This window comes from Heptranchias perlo, chromosome 24, assembly GCF_035084215.1.
Source record: "Heptranchias perlo isolate sHepPer1 chromosome 24, sHepPer1.hap1, whole genome shotgun sequence".
NCBI classification, from domain to species: Eukaryota; Metazoa; Chordata; class Chondrichthyes; order Hexanchiformes; family Hexanchidae; genus Heptranchias; species Heptranchias perlo.
Window position 1 is genome coordinate 18,192,376 of NC_090348.1, and position 17,293 is coordinate 18,209,668.

Below are 17,293 nucleotides of genomic sequence, written 5' to 3' on the forward strand. Positions count from 1 at the left end.
CATTTACCCCTTGGTTCCCCACTATTTCTGGTATGCTTTTTGTTTCTTCTAATGTGAAGACAGATATAAAATATTTGTTTAACGCATCTGCCTTTTCTAGTTTCCCCATTATAATTTCTCCTGTCTCAGCCTCTAAGGGACCAACGTTTACTTTTGCTACTCTTCCTTTTTACTTACTTGTAGACGCTCTTACAATCTGTTTTTATATTTCTTGCTAGTTTACTTTCATATTCTATTTTCTCTCTTTTTATCAATTTTTTGGTCATCCTTTGTTGGTTTCTAAAACTCTCCCAATCCCCAAGTTTATTACTCTTCTTGGCAACATTATAGGCCTCTTCTTTCAATCTAATACTTCCTTAACTTCTTTAGTTAGCCACGGGTGGATCACTTTTCCCGTGGAGTTTTTTTTTCTCAATGAAATGTATACCTGTTGAGAATATTGAAATATTTCTTTAAATGTTTGCCATTGTTTTTCAACTGTCAAACCCTTTAATTTAATTTCCCAATCTATCTTTGACAACTCGCCCCTCATACCTATTTAATTGGCTTTATTTAAGTTTAAGACTCTAGTTTCTGACTTAAGTATGTTCCTTTCAAACTCAATGTGAAATTCTATCATATTATTATCACTCTTCCCCATAGGTTCTTTTACCGTGAGATTACCAATTAACCCTAACACGGGGAGAGCTCCCCTGATCTTCTTCAAGAAGTGCCGTGGGATAATTTGTGTCCACCTGAGGGGGCAGACGGAGCCTCATTCGAAAGGTGGCACCTCCAACAGTGCAACACTCCCTCAGTACTGCGCAGAGGTACCAGCCTAGATTCTGTGCTCAATTCTCTGGAGTGAGGCTTGAATCCACAACCCTTTGTCTCAAAGGTGAGAGTGCTACCACTGAGCTGATACCTAAAACCAATAAGTCAGAAGCTAAAAATGATGGTACATTTGAAAACAAATCTTGCTGCATAATGATTGTGGTTTCGAATCCCAATTGGGGAAATTCAATTTGTGTCATATGCACCCCCATGCAACATCAATGAGGGCATCATCCTTCAGCTGAGATATTGTCAATGTACCATCTGTCTGCCTGACTTGTTGGGTGTCATAGAATTGCTAGCACTAATTTCTAGTGAGGGATAACCCAAGATAGATTTATGTACTAGAGGAAAAGCTAAGTGAGATGCATTTGGTTAATTTCCTTCACAACGGCACTCTATTATTATTAATAATGTATATTATTTTGTGCACTTGTGTGTATGTGAAATATATATATATATATATATACACACAGAACAGTTGGTCCTACATCGCAAGACCTAAAGATGAATTAACTATGGAATTATGTTTGTCGCACTTTATAAGTTATCTCACTTTATTACAGACTGTTTAAAGCCTCCTTTTCCACTTTCCTTACAGATAAATGCAAAGTAATACGCACATTGCTTGCACAGTGCCCGTTTCCTTGGAAACAGTACAGCTGGTGTCATAAAATTAATAATACAGAACACAAAAAAAATCCAATCCTGTGGAAAAATAGTACTCTACTTTTGTGCTCACTGCTGACAGATTACCATTCTAGCACTTCCAATAAAGAACACAATATCACTTCATTAGTTCTGTACTAAGCAGGATTTTAAAATAAGCCAGCAGTTGAAGTGGACCTGGCATTCTTAGTAATCAGTACTCTCCATGGAAAGTAAGCCTTTCAGGTGTGGTAGTGCCAGACTGAACAGAGCTGCAAAACGTCTCCCGAGTGCGTCAGCTGCAGAAGCAATCTGACTCACACTGTCATATTATTCGTGCAGCTTCACTGTAACAGCAGAGAGCTCATAATGGAACTCTTCCAGCATCATTCAACGCCTACTAACATCACACTGAGCCTTTCAACAGAACAAGATGGGCTACAACGGCAGGAATAAATGCCACAGTCTGAGCTCACCTCAAACATACATGGCATTTGGATCTCAATATTTTTGGACTGGATGGTACACTCTACAAACAAAAAGGATTATTAAACATAATTAAAATGAGTTTATTGCTTACTGTTCCAATATCATAAACAGCTGCAGACATTTATCTCTATGTTGGTTTTATAAATCATTACTTACATTTTCATTAAAACTGTATCATTCACATTATTACCATATTAGCAAAGTATTTTCCTACTAAGGATAGAAAGGCTTATACTATTGAGAATACAGATTTACTAGAACCATGTGGCCAGTGTGCCACATTCCTCAATTGCAATCTGAAAATTTTTAAATTGCTCATAGCTTTAAAAAATAGATCTATCAAAAACAATTATTTTGCAAACTTTTTTATTTTTAGCCCCAAAACAATCCTAACAAAGAAAAAGTAATTTGCACTAGCATTTGTGCAAATGTGGTTAGAAGAGTTTATGGGCTGTAGATTGTCTGTAATTTTATTGGCAAATAGAAAATGGCACTTTGAGTAGTAAAGTTGAATGTGGTGATTCTAATGACCCGCTATGGATTTTACATCGGGGTAAAATGCTTGGCATTAGTAGACGGAAAATACCAATTTACTAAATTATTGGAGAGGGGAATCCATTTTCTGTTGTTAGAAAAGCCTAATGTTATGTACTTTTTAAGTATTAGGGGAACCAGTGACAGGTTCGGATTTTCACCTGCTTTCCTGAACAGGTGGCAAGTACTTTCGGCCAAAGCTGGCGGGGTCCTCGTTAACATATGGATGTCAGGTCCTGACTGCAATTATTACTAGGAGGCCTGAGCAGGAAGTGGCAGTGAGTTTCCCGCCAGGCCAACCTAGCGGTGAAAAGGATTGGAGCCAGAAGAGCCCAAAAAAGGTAAGTTTTTACGTTTATTTGTTTTACTTTCCTTGTGGGGCCAGGAGGAGCAAGAGCAGCCTGGCAGCTGATCCCACTACTTCTCAGCTGTCGGCCATGCAATTTTCCGCCGCATCCCACAGACTTCCCACTCGGAATGGGATTTAAATGAGGCCCTGGAATTAACATACACCAGGGTTCATTACAGGAGCAGTGGTTCATCTCACGCGCTGAAAACTGGCCTGGATTTAAAATTGGGGCCTCGGTGTCAGCAATTTATTCAACTGTGGAGGGCTTCACAACCAAACCCAATCATGTCCTCACGAGATGGCTACCCATGTGTACTTATCAGAGGAGTCACTGGATAACAATCTGCAGCAGAAACCCTGGCTAATTTTTTTTTAACCTATCTCAGAGGGTGCTAGGGGCAAATGTAGCACCCCTACTGCTTCTCCAGCTGAAATCAGTTAATTCAGCACAGACTGGGAATGAATTCTGGTACCTTCTGGCCTGTATGACTCAATGGCACATTACTTTAACAAGGTTGTATGGGTGTCACTAGCAAGGTCAGCATTTATTGCCTATCCCTAGTTGCCCTGAAGGAGGTGGTGGTGGGTCTTCTTTTTGAATCACTGCAGTCCGTGTGATGAAGGTTCTCACACAGTGCTGTTAGGTAGGGAGTTCCAGGAGTTTGACCCAGCGACGGTGAAGGAATGGCGATATATGTCCACGTTAGGATGGTGTGTGACTTGGAAGGGAACTTGGAGGTGGTGGTGTTCCCATGCACCTGCTGCCCTTGTCCTTCTAGATGGTGGAGGCACAGGTTTGGGAGGTGCTGTCGAAGAAGCCTTGGCAACTTGCTGAAGTGCAACCTATAGGTAGTACACACTGCAGGCATGGTGTGCAGGTGGTGGAAGGAGTGGAGGCTAAGCTGATGGATGAGGTGCCGATCAAACGGATTGCTTTGTCCTGGGTGGTGTCGAGCTTCTTGAGTGTTGCTGCAGCTGCACCCATCCAGACAAGTAGAGAGTATTCCATCCTGAATTGTGGCTCTCGGTGGTGGAGAGGCTTTGGGGTTTCAGAAAGTAAGCCACTTGCTGCAGAATACCCAACCTCTGACCTGCTCTAGTAGCCACAGCATTTATGTGGCTGGTCCAGTTGAGCTTCTAGTCAATGGTGATCCCTGGGATGTTGACAGTGAGGGATTTGTTGATGGTAATGCCGTTGAATGTCAAGAGGCCGTTAGGCTCTCCCTTGTTGCAAATAGTCATTGCCGGGTACTTATGTGGCGCGAGCTGGGAAGCCAGTTTTTGAAACTACTATAGGACTAAAAGCAATGTGCTGAAAGAAACAAAAATTGCTCTGACTTCTGTTAGAAGCAGTTACTGTATCATCCATGAAGGACCAGTTGGGGAGTCTCACTCCTGGGAAAGGATATGCCAGCCACAGATCAATTTCTAGGTATATCAGAAAAGTAGTGCAGTCGTAGATTTGGATTTAGGCTCATTTGGGAAGTCATATTGCAGCTTTACCAAATTGTATCCCTTGAGTCCTCAATAATTCCAGCTGCTTTGCCTGTCTGAATTGCTTTAGTGGCCACAGGATCATTGCAAGCAATCGAAAGTGATTGTTGTGGAATTAGTCAGGGCACCATGTCCACCTCCATTCAGAGGTGACGGGAGGATTGGTCTCGAGGGCTATTTGATTTATTAATTCCTTCCAAAGTATACAAGAAGCAGCTGGACATTCAGCAGAACTTGTGTGTTATTACTGATTTTGCCAGTTGACTATATCCAGATGGAGGTTTAGTTACCATCAGCCAATATAATGGCATATGTAAACCATAAGAGCTTCCACTCCCTCAGAAAGCATGTAGTGTACTAACGTCCAGAAAAAAAGATTTCCCTGAGGTCTGCCAAACTATCGGAGTCAACGTAACATTTATCCTGAACCAGTTATGTTTTCCCAGTTTATTTCAGTTGGACAACCAACTGCCGTGCTGGCTTTTGAGTTATGCCCCATGACCTTACTGAAGCACTCTTAAATGACAGCTGAGTAATGGAATAATCAAGCACATAAGTCCATTCAGTCCATTATAATAATTCAAATATTTAGTCCACCGAAGCAGAAATTTAGGTGCCTTTTTTAATTCTGTGTGTTGTGTTGTGCTGCATTCTGCAAAATCCTTGGCATTGTGTGAACATGACAGAAGATTGCATCCATGCTTGGGCTATTGATAAGGAGGAGCTCGAAAAGCCTGAGCTGTAAGGGATGTTCTCACATTGGCTAGAGAGATTAGAGGCAAAATTATTGAACAACATTTTAATTGAGAAAATATCTCTTGCCAATGATTAATTAATTTTGCATTTTTATTTTACTAAAATCAACACACTTATTTGTCGTAGTATCATGTATGATCATTTCACTATCAGTGTGTAGTCAAATAAGGGTGAATCAGTACATAGATACCTCTTTTCATGCTATGTATTATGAGCCACAACTTCATTTCATAGTAAGAGAGATTCTTGAAGGACACAAATATACAAATCTGTCAAATCATTTGCAATTTTTGCAATTATGTTCCTTATTGTATTTAATGGGGTGTTTTACTCGTGTATACTGGTTGTAATTCTCTCACATAATGTCTACATGACCCAGCTCAAGGCACTTGTGGTTCCAATTGTAATAGCAGAATCAAAGACTGAAGAAGTCATATTCTATGTTTAGTTGTGGTGGGAGGTGGCAATTGATAGAGTCAAATGGAAGGCCTGGATTTCAACTGCCAGTGGGTTTCTGGTGGGAAACTGCGCTGGTGAGTTAATTTCCTGCTGGTGACATTAGGAGCCTGCTGAATAAATGGCAATGGACCTGATCCCGAAAAACTTGCCAGGGTCAGTGCTGACTAGCTCAGGGAGATGAATATTCCACCCTACCACGCTACCTCACTATATTTATTAATGACTTAGATAACACAATAAAGAGCCATATATCCAAGTTTGCCGATGACACAAAGATTGGTGGCACACTAAGTAGCGTAGACGGGAGCATAAAATTACAAAGAGACATAGATAGATTAAGATAGAGGGTGAAACTGCGGCAGATTTCAAAGCAGGTAAGTGTGAGTTCATCCATTTTGGACAAAAAAAGGATAGACCCGAGTGTTTTTTAAATGGTGAACAGCTAGGAACAGTGGAGGTCCAAGGGTATTTAGGAGTCCACGTACACAGATCACCAAAATGTAGCAGTCAGGAACAAAAAATAAACAAAAAGGCTAATAGAATGTTAGCCTTTATAACTAGAGGGCTGGAATATAAAGGGGAGGAAGTTTTGCTGCAGCTATATAAAGCCCTGGTTAGATCACATCAGGAATACTGTGTACAGTTCAGGACACCGCACCCTCAGGATATACTGACCTTGGAAGGGGTGCAGCACAGATTCACCAGAATGTTACCAGGACTCCAAGGGTTAAATTATGAAGAAAAATTACATAAACTAGACTTGTATTCCCTGGAATATAGAAGGTTGTGGGGTGATTTCTTTCAGGTTTTTAGGATTTTGAAAGGAATTGATAGGGTAGATAGAGAGAAACTTTTCCCGCTGGTGGGGGAGTCTAGGACAAGGGGACATAACCTTAAAATCAGAGCCTGGCCATTCAGGAGAAAAGTTAGGAAACACTTCTTAATGCAAAGGGTGATAGAAGTGTGGAACTCTCTCCCACAAAATGCAGTGGATACAAGCTCAATTAATAATTTTAAATCCGAGATCGATAGATTTTTGCTAACCAAGGATATTAAGGGATACGGAGCCAAGGCGGATGAATGGAGTTAGGATACAGATCAGCCATGATTTCACTGAATGCTGGAACAAGCTCGAGGGACTGAGCGGCCTACTCATGTTCCTATGTTCCTCCGGGGATTGGACTGGAAAGAAAAGTCCTGATTTACATGTCTTGCAGATTTTTAAAAATAAAAGTAACGTTTCCAGTTTCTTCCACTTTCTGTGCCATTAGCTCATATTAGACAACAGTGAGTTTCATTGTAGCCCTTACGCTAAATGGAATGAATAAAGACAGAAAGAACTTGGGTTTATATAGCCTCTGTCACAGCCTCAGGATATCGCAAAGCATTTTACAGCCAATGAAGTACTTTTCCAAGTGTAGTTACTGTTGTAATGTTGAAACGCGGCAGCCAATTTGCGCACAGCAAGGTCCCACAAGCAGCAGTGAGATAAATGACCACATAATTTGTTTCAATGACGTTGGTTGAGGGACAGTGCAACCAGGACACCAGGAGAACTCCCCTGCTCTTCTCCAAAAAGTGCCGTGGAAAGGTTTATGTCCACTTGAGATGGCGGACTGGGCCTCGGTTTATCGTCTCATCCGATAGACGGCACCTCTGACATTGCAGCACTCCTCAGTACTGCAATGAAGTGCCAGCTTTCATTATGTGCTGACGTTTCTGGAGCAGGACTTGAACCCACAAACTTTTGACTCAGAGGCGAGAGTGCTACCACTGAGCCACAGCTGACACCTAACAATATAAATAAAAGCTGCTGTGTGACTGCTTTAGTGATGGCTCAGTGATGTTAGGAGTTTTGTTTTACTACAATCTATGAAGAATATACCTTATCCAGTTGGTAGAGGTTGTTTAACTTCTACAAACCAGATGGTATAATTTCCCTTTCAGACTCCACAGTGCATTTTATATTGGCTGGTTGTTTTGAAGTTGCGTAGGTCCTTATTGTGCAGTTATGATTTATCAACCACTTTATCATGCTGTTAAAAGAATGTACCATATATTTTGGAATTTGCTGGGAAAAAAAGTAAAACTGTGGTTAACTATACAACATGTAAGAGATGCAAATGCAATAATCAACAACAATTTGCATTTATATAGTACCCTTAAAGCAGAAAAACATCCCAAGGTACTTTGTAGAGGTGCAAGGAAAAAAAAAATCTATAATCTTTTACTCATTCCTAACCATTGTCTTACCTATTAAGTCACTGCCCTCCATCGATCCAATGGAGTAGTTGGCGGGGCTAATAGGAGGTGTGGTATTAACGCTGGCATAGCCTGCAGATGAACTGACCTCTGACTGATCATGCACATGACTTGGCCTGTATACCTCCTGCGAGGAAATCAGTGAAGTTCGCTGCTTGGGCTGAAATTAAAAAAAAGTTAAAACTGTCAGCACAAGGTCTTCAAACTTTTTACATTGCATTCTCTTTTTTATTAATCTGTGGAGAAATTTGAATTTCAAGCGAGAGGCCCCAAAAAATGCTGTACAGAACCATTACTCTTTGTACATTTTTTTAGGGTGTTTACCGTCCTATGAGAGCACGTAGCCTTTATTCTTTGCCATCTTTATCCCTAGCAGTAAGGAGATGAGGGGAGGCACCCTCTGAATGCTATCCTTGGTTGTTTGCCAGGAAGCTCAACAGTGGCCTGGTGGAGGCTCCTCATTTAGTCCCCTCTCTCTCCCATGGAGAGATGTCTGGCCTGCCTACACTAATGTAGCCGAGATCAGGAACTAAATGGGCAAGGGCGAAATGAACTTGTGTCTCTACTCTCTGTGGTAATGTGTGTTAGTTCTCTTAACATACTGCACCACTAAATGCTGCACTTTTGCCTAAGCTAATTCAGATTTGTGTAATATTTTATGAAGCATCTTGTATTATTTCAACCATTATTTTCGTTACATTATCTAGCTGGTTTGGACATGATTTTTTTGTTGCATAGCTGCCGTGGGGATTTTGTAATTGAAACAACTGGTTCATTCTATGCTGATTAAATGTCAAATTATAATGCAAATGATTATCCATCAATTTCTCAATTAAAATAAAACTTAATCCTCACAAATATGTAAATGTTGCTGCAATATTGAAATATAGAGGCAGCAAACGGCACTAACTGGCATGTTCACCACGAATGTCTGAACTGCAATGCTTGCGATTAACTATCAAAGCAAATAACAAAGAATAAATCAGAGGAGGCAAAAAAAATCCTTGAACCTAGTTCAAGCAGTACTGAAGCATAATTCCTTTTGGTAGGACTATTATACAACATTTTACAATTCACAAAAGATTTGAAGCCTCAGAGGTGTGCTTGCGAAATTGGTTCATTCAAAAGGAAGCATTGAAAAAAATAATTAACGCTATACATTTTCTTTCGGTTTTCATAATGGTTGGAGAGAACACTCCAAGAATTGGGAGAAAAACCATTGTAATTATAGCTCTTGTAATTTCCAACAGGGATTACTAAACAATGTGTAACCTTTACAGTGAGAACATATGGCCATTAAATTTAACTAGCTGGACTAGTGCCAGACCATAGCGAGCAAGGTCTGTCACGAGCTGATAGTGCTCTAACAGGCATTACCTGTTGCTAAGCAAATGGTGCCTTTAAGGATGCCTCTTTAAATTTGCCATTGATATTATATGTGTGGTGAATCAGTGGAAGTAAATGACAATCAGGGTAGACATCGTGGAGTGGTAGTTTATGCCAAATAACATACCAAGCTGCATTAGTGAGTGAGTTATGGTGGCAACAACATGAGTGGGTTATTTTGTGTTAACACTCTTCCTTGCATCTTCTATCGATATAATAGAGTGTCATTTATTTCAGTTAGCATTTTTTACTTAGTTTCCAGGCATTTTCAATGGGACTTACTAGGATTTGAATAGTCCAAAACCACTGCCTACGTAGTTTGTGACATCGCATCATATGGATACTGTACCGTCAGTTTGAGGCTGGAGCCCAATGTCGGACATCATACAGAAAGTTTTATAGAACAGTCAACGATGATTTTAATTTGGTCTTTTTTTAATGGGAAGTTACATGTTTAAAGATAACGTAAATGAACCAAGAAAATGAAAATAAAACATGTTTTCCAAGAAGAAGAATTGACTGTATTTTGTGTGATGGGATTGATGCTTATGTGTACACAAATGAGGACACAAGCTAGAGGAGGTACAAAACACTAAGTTTTAAACACACTTTTATATATTTGTATAAAAACTTGACTATTCCTGAACTCAGAATTTTGTGAAATTTGAAATTCATTTTTATTTATATGTACCATTTCATCTAACTACGACCATGTTCCTACATCTACAGAAAACCAATAATAAATGGGAATCGCGATTCAGATCTAAGGAAACAGGAAAAGGGCAAACCCCACCAATTTATGGGATTTTGCATTAATGCAGTTCTATTCTGACCTTGATGTAGCTGAGCTTCCACAGTGATTGTTAAGGTTCTGTCAGAGTGAAGGGGAATGGGAAGATATTGAAAGCAGGGACATACAGAAGAAAAGCAAATGAAAACACAATGAAAGAGAGGGAGGGGAATGAGGCAAAGAAGTTATAATGCCATACCTACATTTTTTCTGCACAAAGTATTCATTGCTTTTACATTTTACATTGTGAACTGTGCATAAAGGGAAAACTGCAGAAGAACCGGCAACAGGATAGAGGGAGAAGGGCCATACAGAGGGAAAGTGATCATGATTTGAGCACTGTGACAGGACATTCCTGTTAGTATAAGACCTCAACAAAAAGGATTATATTACAGAAATCAAATATTTTCATACAGAATTATGTTATCAACTGATCAAGAATGTTAGTGAAAAGGATCTCTCTCCCCAGTCACACATGCACAGCCCTAAAAACACCCAGGTATTGGCATCAATTTCTAAGTCAGAAATAAAAAGTATATACACGTGTATGTTTTTTCTTTTTTGCCTAGAAATTCTCCTTGACCTCTCTGCTACCTTTGACACCACTGACTACTCCGTCCCCCCCCAACATCTTTCCTCTACAGTCCTTCTTCACAGTATTGCTCACTCCTGGCTCTGCTCTTACATGACTTAACACAGGTATTAGATTGCTGCCAATTGCTTCTCCTTCTCTGCTCGCCTTGTCACCTCATGTATACACCAGCGTGCACCCTTGGACCCCTCCTCTTCACCATCTACATGCTACCCCTTAATGACATTAACCAAAAACTTTGGGCTAGCTTCCACATGTATGCCTATGACAACTAACTGTACTTCACTGCCTCCTTCATTGACCGAAAAGTCGCTATTACCAGTCTCAAATTGCTTGTCTGTTATCAAGACCTCAATGAGCCAAAATCTTCTTCAGCTGAATGTTGGCAAGGCTGAGGCCATCCTGTTTGGCATCCAATACCACCTCTATGCCTCTGGCCTTGATTCCATCAAACTCCCTGGATGTCATATCAAATTGAATAAGAAAGTGCATAATCTTGAAGCTCTATCCAAACCCCAGCTCAGCTTTGTCCTTCACGTCCACGAGATTACTAAAACCACCGTCTTCCAACCCTGCAATATTGCCAGCCTCCACTCTTACCTCTCCCCTACTGCTGCAAAAACCTTTGCTTGACTTCTCTTCAAGATCCAACGGCTCCCCATGCCCCAGTGCGTTGAGTTCAAAGTTCTCTTCCTTGTTTCAAATCTCTCCGTGGCCTTGCCCCACCCTACCAGAGTGATCTTCTCCTGCCTTATGTCCCTGCATGAACCCTCCGTTCCTGTGACACTGGATTCCTACTATTTTCTTACTCTTTCTGCTCCACCATTGGCTGTTCATTCTGCCACTAAGTTCCTGTCTCTATTCAATCCCCTCTGTTTTGCTTCCTCCTTCCCTGCTTTAAAACATCTCCTCTTCAACCATGCCATGGCTTCCATGTCCCAGCCTCTCCATACCTTTTCCTTTCCCCATTTCCAGTGTCCACTGTATCCCTTTCCTACATATGAGAAATGCTATGTAATTTCAAGCTATTATCATTCAGGACGGTAATTGAGCACCTCCTAATGCAAATGGATGACTCAACCAGAATCCTTTTAAATCCCCACCCCAAAGGCAAACCAATCAAATCAATAAAATAGCCAGCTCAAGGAGCATGCCCCATTTCCAGAATAAAAACAAATTAAAAGATCCATACCTAATACAGCTACTTCAAGTGGCACCTGCATTTGTGGGTCTCAGTGCATGCCACGCTACCTATGATGGCACCAGTTCACATCTGCAGAATTCACAATATATTGCCTCCTAGATCATAAGATTCTGTACAATAATGGTACAGATCAAATTATTCAAAATAAAGATAAAATGACAATATAACCAACTAGGTATTTCCATTAGTGAAAAGGCTGCACAAAAGCAAAATCCACACTAAGTTTCCTGCTTGTAAGAATACTGATTAAGTTTAATGCACCATTTATGTGACAGTTTGCAGAATTTGTACATTCAACTCTTCCAGTGCTAAATGTTATCATCTTTGGACTATGAATGCATGTCAAGGAGAAGCTGACAGTTCTGAAAAATGAAACATGTTACCACTTTATACCGAACTATCATTCTAGTATCAAATAGTCTTTACTCAAGAAATAAAAACAGAAAATGCTGGAAATACTCAGGTCAGGCAGCATCTGATGAAAGATCATCGACCTGAAACGTTAACTGTTTCTCTCTCCACAGATGCTGCCTGACCTGCTGAGTATTTCTAACATTTTCTGTTTTTATTTCAGGTTTCTAGCACCCGCAGTATATTGCTTTTGTCTTTACTCAAGAAGGATCAAAAGCTTCTTCTACATTATCCCAGTTTAACCTCCATGTCAACGGAGCACCGTTCTTTATTGATGGCACAGTTCAGTTTATCATTGCTTATATTTTACTGACACTCTCCATCTTTCAGATTACCATATTAATACTAATTAGTGCTAAACCCGAGAATGGTTTTGTTGCGAGAGTCAATGTTCACTGGGACTGCTCAGATTCATTTTGATTAAAAACCACTAAAACTGTTGGAAAGACAACCTGTCAGATAAAATTCAAACCCAGGACACTGAGGCAAACACATTTTCGGTAGAGCAGAGGGGTTTCCTATAACACTGGAGAAAAGACTTTTTTTCACAGATTGAAAGGACTGCAATTTTTGGGAGGGGGAGTTAAGCACTTTATTTACTAATTTTACCATTGTTATTCTCCCTTTTCTAGTTTTACTAGACCATGTAGCTGTTGCATGTGAAAAGGCACACAAGCTGCTTCCCCGCCCAATGCAAGTTGTCATTGCTGCTGTCATCGTAACAATGTTCTGTACCAGCTACAAGGCAACACTTGAGGGTGGTTTAGTGATGATTCCCTATTTAATTCTTCTTCCTCCTATGGAGGCACAACTGGCTTTTACTTCCCAGAGCAGCACAACTGAGATCATGAACTAACGTATGGGATTGAACTTATTGTTTGAGAACTCCATGGCACCATGCCCTGGTGCTTCAATATAATATGACACTCAAATTGCATTTATAAATTACAGTAAAAGAAATGTAAAATCACTGAACAGTCCTTATTTAGTGCCTTCTCTAAATAAGAATGTGCCATCTTGTTAAACTTCTGGAGCAGTACAGCTGCCATAGACCTCAAAGGGTTAAATGATGAAAAGAAACCTATGATCTGCACATCACAGACATGACACTTATATTGTTAAAGCGCAAACAGTTAATTTTGTTAGATCTTACCATAGTAATTGTAGAACAATGGGACACTTGCAGCTAGTCTTACAAATGAATGAAAATGCAGTCTTATTTATATTTTGAAGAAATATAACTGCTGTAAACAAATACAGATGACAAGAGCAATTGTCTAAGCAAAATTTATTCCATAATGCCAAATATCAGTGAATACCACAGAGTGTTGAAACTAACAGATGTGTTTGAAAGTCTTGAATCAGAAGAGAGAGTTACAGCATTCGACCATTGAACCATTGGTCACTTTGTACAATGCCCTAGTTGTGTTTTTAATGTCAAATATTGGGGGCTGACTGTTTCCCAACTTGTGTGGAATCCTCTCTTCAGATTGTACGACAAGAAAAAGATCATCAAAGTATTGCAATGAAAGTACTCAACCACATATCATCAAGACATAGGAAGGACAGTGCTACAAGGACATATTCTCCATGGTTGGAATGCTGTGATTGTCAGAAGAAAGTGATGGGCAAAGTGTGACAGAAAGTAAGTGTTATACTTACACCAAGTGTACACTATATGCAAAATATTTAACATATTATAGGCATTTTATTTATGTTGCTACTAAGCATCATTTATAAAGCACAAATCCCATCAGATTTTTTTCAGGGAAAGAATGACTCCAGAGACAATGAGAATTCAAATTGAACCAACTCTATTAAAAAAAAGCCTTGAGAATTTTCAAAGCTTGCATATGCTACAAAATTTACAAGATATCCTGACTACTGCAGAGAGAAATGAGCACCTCCTGCTCCCTCGACCCTATTCCCACCAAACTGCTGACCACCCAACTTACCTTCCTGGCCCCCATGTTAGCTGATATTGTTAATGGCTCCCTCTCCTCAAGTACTGTCCCCCTCCCCTTCAAATCTGTCATCATCATCCCCCTCCTCAAAAAACCCACCCTTGACCCCTCTATCTTTGCAAACTAATGCCCCATCTCCAACCTCCTTTTCCTCTCCAAAGTCCTTGAATGTGTTGTCCCCTCCTAAATCCATGCCCATCTTCCCTGCAACTCCGTGTTTGAATCCCTCCAAACAGGTTTCCGCCCTGCCACAGTACTGAAACGCCCTTTTCAAAGTCACAAATCATATCCTATGTGACTGTGACCGTGGTGAACTATCCCTCCTCATCCTTCTCGACCTGTCTGCAGCCTTTGATACAGATGACCACACCATCCTCCTCCAACGCCTCTCCCCCGTCATCCAGTTGGGTGGCACTGCGCTCACCTAGTTCCATTCTTATCAATCCAGTCGTAGCCAGAGAATCATCTGCACTGGCTTCTCTTCCTGCTCCATTACCTCTGGAGTTCCTCAAGGATCTATCCTTGGCCCCCCTCCTATTTCTCATCTACACGCTGCCCCTCGACAATATCATCTGAAAACACAACATCAGGTTCCACGTGTACGCTAACGACACCCAGCTCCAGGTGTGCGGACAACACAGTGTGAACTGCTGAGAGTTTGGTAAGTGTGGGAGTTCGGTGAAGTGGGGGAAGGAGGTGCTGCTTTGCCTTGCTTTTCCTAACTTTTTCCCCAGAGCGGCAGTGGTCCTGAGAGTAGAAGACTGAGATTGGGGAATAAAAGCAGCAGCAGACCTGCAACAAGAGACAACTACTGTGCGACATCACAGGTGAGGCAGGAGAGTCCGAGAGGTGAGCACAGAATAAAAGGAGAGACCTGGAGCGGGAGGAGAATCTGAGAGTCTAAGGCAAGTCATGGCAGCACAGCTCGCACCCGTGATATGCTCCTCCTGCACTATGTGGGAAGTCATTGACACTACCAGTGTCCCTGGCGACCATGTGTGCAGGAAGTGTGTCCAGCTGCAGCTACTGGCTAACCGTCTTTCGGAGCTGGAGCTGCGGGTGGATTCACTGTGGAGCATCCACGATGCTGAGACTATCGTGGATAGCACATTCAGTGAGGTGGTCACACCGCAGGTAAAGATTACGCAGGCAGAAAGGAAATGGGTGACCGCCAGGCAGAGTAAAAGGACGAGGCAGGTAAAGCAGGAGTCCCCTGGGGCCATCTCCCTCTCAAACAGATATTCTGCTTTAGATACTGTTGGGGGAGATGGCTTATCAGGGGAAAGCAGCAAGAGCCAGGTTCCGGGCACCACGGGTGGCTCTGCTTCACAGGAGGGGAGGAAGAAGAGTGGCAGGGCTAGAGTGATAGGGGATTCAATTGTAAGGGGAACAGATAGGCGTTTCTGCGGCCGCAAATGTGACTCCAGGATGGTATGTTGCCTCCCTGGTGCTAGGGTCAAGGATGTCACGGAGCGGCTGCAGGGCATTCTGGAGGGGGAGGGTGAACAGCCAGTAGTCGTGGTCCATATTGGTACCAATGACATAGGTTTAAAAAAAGGGATGAGGTCCTGCAAGGTGAATTTAAGGAGTTAGGAGATAAATTAAAAAGCAGGACTTCAAAGGTAGTGATCTCAGGATTACTACCGGTGCCACGTGCTAGTGAGTATAGGAACAGGAGAATAGACCAGATGAATGCATGGCTGCAGGGATGGTGTAGGAGGGAGGGATTTAGATTCCTGGGACATTGGGACCGGTTCTGGGGAAGGTGGGACCTGTACAAGCGGGACGGGTTACACCCGAGCAGGACCGGGACCAATGTCCTCGCGGGGGTGTTTGCTAGTGCTGTTGGGGAAGGTTTAAACTAGAGTGGCAGGGGGATGAGAACCTGAGCGGGGAGTCAGAAGAGAATAAAGTTGAGAGCAGCAAGAGAGGGCAAGACCCAGGGGAAATCTACAATACAAATAGTACAAACAGTTGTTCAAGAACAAATGAAAGGGAAAAGCGTAGAGCAGCGGAAAGAAAGTGTACTTTAGGCACGACAGATAAAATAAAAACTAGAAGGCGTAAGGCGACTAACCCAGCATCAAAGCTGTGGCAGGGGGTTGGGAACCTGAGCAGGGAGACAGAGGAAAGCGTGTCAGGAAGGGACAGAAGGTATGGAGTAAAAGGTAAAGTGTTAAAAAAGGAAAAAGCAGGAACTAAGTGTCACAAAACATATTTGAAAGTTCTTTATCTGAATGCACGTAGCATTCGTAACAAAATGGACGAGTTAACGGCACAAATAACTACATATGGGTATGATCTTGTGGCCATTACAGAAACATGGCTGCAGGGTGACAACGACTGGGAATTAAATATGCCAGGGTATTTAACAATCAGGAAGGACAGGCAGGAAGGAAGGGGAGGTGGGGTGGCTATGTTAATAAAGGAAGGAATCACTGTAATACAGAGAAATTATATTGGGACAAAGCATCAAGATAATGAAACAGTTTGGGTGGAGATAAGGAATAATAAGGGAAAAAAAACATTAGTGGGCGTAGTATATAGGCCTCCTAATAGTTGCAACTCTGCTGGAAGAAGTATTAATCAGGAGATAGTCGGGGCATGTAATAAGGGAACAGCCATAATTATGGGGGATTTTAATTATCATATTAACTGGACAAATCAAATTGGGCAGGGCAGCCTTGAGGAAGAGTTTATTGAGTGTATTAGGGATGGATTTCTTGAGCAGTATGTAACTGATCCGACAAGGGAGCAGGCAACCTTGGACCTGGTCCTGTGTAATGAGCCAGGATTAATTAATAATGTCCTAGTTAAGGATCCCCTTGGAATGAGTGACCATAACATGGTTACATTCCATATCCAATTAGAGGGTGAGAAGGCTGGTTCTCAAACAAGCGTACTGAGCTTGAATATAGGAGACGATGATGGTATGAGAGCGGAATTGATTAAAGTAGACTGGGAAAATAGATTAAAGCGTAAGACGGTACATGAACAGTGGTGTTCATTTAAGAAGTTATTTTACAACTTTCAAAAAAAATAATTCCACTGAGGAAAAAAGGGTGTAAAAGAAATGACAGCCATCCGTGGCTAAGTAAAGAAATTAAGGATAGTATCTGACTAAAAACAAGGACATATAAGG

At 41.4% G+C, this 17,293-nt stretch overlaps 1 protein-coding gene across 12 annotated transcripts in view; it reads right to left on the minus strand.

Moving 5' to 3' along the window:
• The window catches only part of anks1b (ankyrin repeat and sterile alpha motif domain containing 1B), a 738,433-nt gene that overhangs the window by 131,700 nt on the left and 589,440 nt on the right, over positions 1 to 17,293 (minus strand). For all 12 annotated transcript variants that reach the window (XM_068004841.1, XM_068004853.1, XM_068004843.1 and 9 more), the window contains one exon: positions 7,796 to 7,964. In XM_068004841.1, the coding sequence (XP_067860942.1) occupies positions 7,796 to 7,964 (169 nt within the window). The remainder of the gene's footprint in view (positions 1 to 7,795; positions 7,965 to 17,293) is intronic.